The sequence below is a fragment of the Micropterus dolomieu genome, linkage group LG19, assembly GCF_021292245.1.
Source record: "Micropterus dolomieu isolate WLL.071019.BEF.003 ecotype Adirondacks linkage group LG19, ASM2129224v1, whole genome shotgun sequence".
NCBI classification, from domain to species: Eukaryota; Metazoa; Chordata; class Actinopteri; order Centrarchiformes; family Centrarchidae; genus Micropterus; species Micropterus dolomieu.
This window is the reverse complement of record NC_060168.1, coordinates 16,714,333-16,717,526: the sequence shown is the minus strand read 5'-3', so window position 1 is coordinate 16,717,526 and position 3,194 is coordinate 16,714,333. Positions and strand designations below refer to the sequence as shown.

The 3,194-nt window shown below is 42.6% G+C and overlaps 1 protein-coding gene across 1 annotated transcript in view; it reads right to left on the bottom strand.

Moving 5' to 3' along the window:
* LOC123958215 (protocadherin gamma-C5-like) overlaps nt 1-3,194 on the bottom strand; it is a 6,267-nt gene that overhangs the window by 661 nt on the left and 2,412 nt on the right. The window contains exons 3-4 of the mRNA XM_046031471.1: nt 2,677-2,980; nt 5-289 (exon numbers count right to left, since the gene is read on the bottom strand). Of these exons, the coding sequence (XP_045887427.1) occupies nt 5-289; nt 2,677-2,980 (589 nt within the window). The remainder of the gene's footprint in view (nt 1-4; nt 290-2,676; nt 2,981-3,194) is intronic.

Genomic DNA, 3,194 nt, shown 5'->3' with positions numbered 1-3,194 from the left:
AAACATGGACGGTGGCGTTGCTGCTGAGAGACGGAGAGCCCTGGTCCTTTGCCTGAACCTGAATCTGAAACACCTTCAGTTTCTCATAGTCAAACGAGTGCATGCTGTAGATGCTGCCGTTATCTGAGTTAATGTAAACATAAGATGAGACAGACACGTCCTGCACTTTAGAGTCCAGTATAGAGTAAGAGATTTTGGCGTTTTCACCAAAATCCAGGTCAGATGCTGATACTGAGTACAGTATAGACCCTGGTACCCCGTTCTCTTTTAAATATACATTATAGGAGGGCTGAGTGAAGACAGGAGGGTTGTCATTCACATCAGTGATGCTGACAGGTATATTTTTTTTACTAGAGAGAGGAGGAGAGCCTGAATCAGTGGCTGTTATCTCAATATTATACTCTGAGAAACTCTCTCGGTCTAAAGCACCACTGGTAACCAGTGCGTAATTATTAGAGAACGAAGGTTTCAGACTAAAGGGAAAGCGTTTGGTGAGTTGTAACGTTACTTTACCGTTGTCACCGGAGTCAACATCTCGCGCACTGATCAAAGCAACTACGGTACCGCTTGGTGCGTCTTCGCGTACTGGTTTTGGCTCAGAAGTGAAAACAATTTCTGGAGCGTTATCATTGAAGTCCATAATATCAACCTGCACGCGACAGTGGCCCTCCATTTCAGGGCTGCCTTTATCTTTTGCAATGACATCAATGTCGTATGACTTGGTAGTTTCATAGTCTAATTCCCCTTTTAGAGTGATTTCAGCTGTTATGGGGTTAATATCGAAGACTGACAACAAAGATTCCGGTGTCCGAGACCCGAATGAGAATTCAATTTCACCATTTAAACCTTCATCTGCATCTGTTGCTTTGGGTTTTATAATAACAGATCCCTTTATGCTTTTTTCACCCAGGGTTACTTTGTAAATATTTTTCTCAAACACAGGGAAGTTATCATTTGTATCAAGCACATTTATGGTTATTTGTGAGGTTCCAGATCTTACTGGATTTCCCCCGTCTAATGCTGTTAGTAATATTTTGTGAACAGCTTTTTTCTCACGATCTAGAGGCTTTTCTAAAACTAGTTCCGGAACGGTCTTACCACCCTCTATTTCTTTTATTTTAAGGGAACAACACTCATTTTTACTAAGAGTATATGATTTGAGTGAATTGCTTCCAACGTCGGGGTCCGTTGCGCTCTCTAAAAGAAAGCGGGTGCCCACTAATGCTAATTCAGCAATTTTTAAAGATATTTCAGTTGAAAGGAAACTTGGAGAATTGTCATTTATATCTCTTATTTCAACCTCAATTCGGTGTAACTGTAGCGGGTCCTCAATTACTACTTGCAGAGGTAGAACACAGCTGGCGCTTTGTCCGCATAAAGCCTCTCTGTCTATTCTGTCATTCACCACCAGCTCGCCCTTCCCCGCATCCACACGGAAATACTGCTCACCAGCCTCAGAGGCGACACGCAATTTACGGTCAAAAATGTCAGATAGTCCCAAACCCAGATCTTTGGCTAGATTTCCTACCACAGAGCCCTGTTTTAGTTCCTCCGGGATGCTGTAACGAGTCTGCCCGTTTATTGTACTCCACAAGAGAAAGAAATGATGCCACCAGAGAGCAAGCCATCTCCAGTCTCGGTATCCCATTCTCTTTGTCATCCCCGATTCAGTAAAATACATCATTTCCAATCCACAAGAACAGAGGACATAAAGTCAAAATCCATATTCCGAGAGCGTGACATATTCCGTTAAAAAGATGTCTTTCCATCGTCAAAGATAAAATTAAGATATAACCTAAATACTCATAGTATACGAACCATTTACCGACTCTTCTCCCACTCTGAGCCTTGTGGTTTTGGTGCTGAAGCTGCATGGGGGAGGGAGTAGATCTCTTTGTACAGTTATGAATGCTATTGGTGCACAGCATCCATCTCTCACATCCAATGGGAGGAAACCTGAGCAGCATCGTTAAAGACACACAAACCCTTTGCGCTGTCATTAAGGAGCTAGTGAACCACCATAAGGAGTAGCCGGTTAACATTCCCATGGCTTATAACAGTTTAAAACAAATAAATGTATCGAAATCTACATTTGTATGTCAAAAATATATTTACTGTTCACACTGATTTCACTATAAGACCAAATTTATTTTCCTTGGTTTGGATTTCTAATGCCAAAATTGCCTTCATTCCCGTTTACCTAAATCAGTAAGTACAGAATATGTAATAAGTTAAAGATGTTATTAAGTGTGTTAGTTCAGTGTTCATGTATTTTCATTTTTACCCCACTGAGTAAAGGCCATCAACAACAATCCTCTTACTGTGCCCTCTGTACTCCTCATGGGTCAGCGTCGCTGTCCATCGATGTGGTGCTGAAACGCACAGCTCGAAAAGCTATTTTACCACCAACACACTCTTCAGGTCAAATGAAAACAGCCACAAAAGTTGTCGAAGTTAACTAGAGATAACTAGTTAACTTTGAATTTGGATATAAAGTTAGTATTTTCATTTAAAATATATCGTCTAACATTGTAATAATTACCCCACATATTGCAGGATCTGATAAACTGCCATGTTATAATTATTTCTCACAATGAAAGGAAATGTTGTGCTCTCTTTGTGGTTATTCTGGTTTAAGTGGTAGTCTTACAAAACTGGTTTGTTCTCTCTGCTCACCTGCTGGCTCTCAAAGGTCCAGGTGCTGTCGGGTAAAGACGCATCCAGGACACTGATCACCTCCTTAAAGTCAGTGGTGCTGCTGGGTTTAATCAAAGTGAAATCACTGTACTCTGACATCGGAGACATACAGGACCTGAAGGACTGACTCTGAGACAACATGTCTCCTCCCAGGACCTCCACGTACTTTATAGGTCCGTCAGTATTGAGTTGTATCTGCAGGTTTCTGTTGGGGTTCTTGTAATCATCACAGTCGCTCCGTCTCGTGCAGCAACTACCGCTGCTTCTGCTGTTCCTGATGCATTTAACCGCTAAGATGAGAAAAGTCAGCAGAGACAGCACGGACACCGAGGCCAGAGAGAGAATCAGATAAAGGGTGATTCTCCCAGTTTTCTTGCTGGGCTCGGCCGCTTTCTGTCGGAGGTCTAAGATGGGCTCATGGAGGCCGTCCTCCAGCAGGATGGACACCGTGACGGTGGAGGACTGGACCGGTTCCCCGTCGTCCTTGATCTCTATAA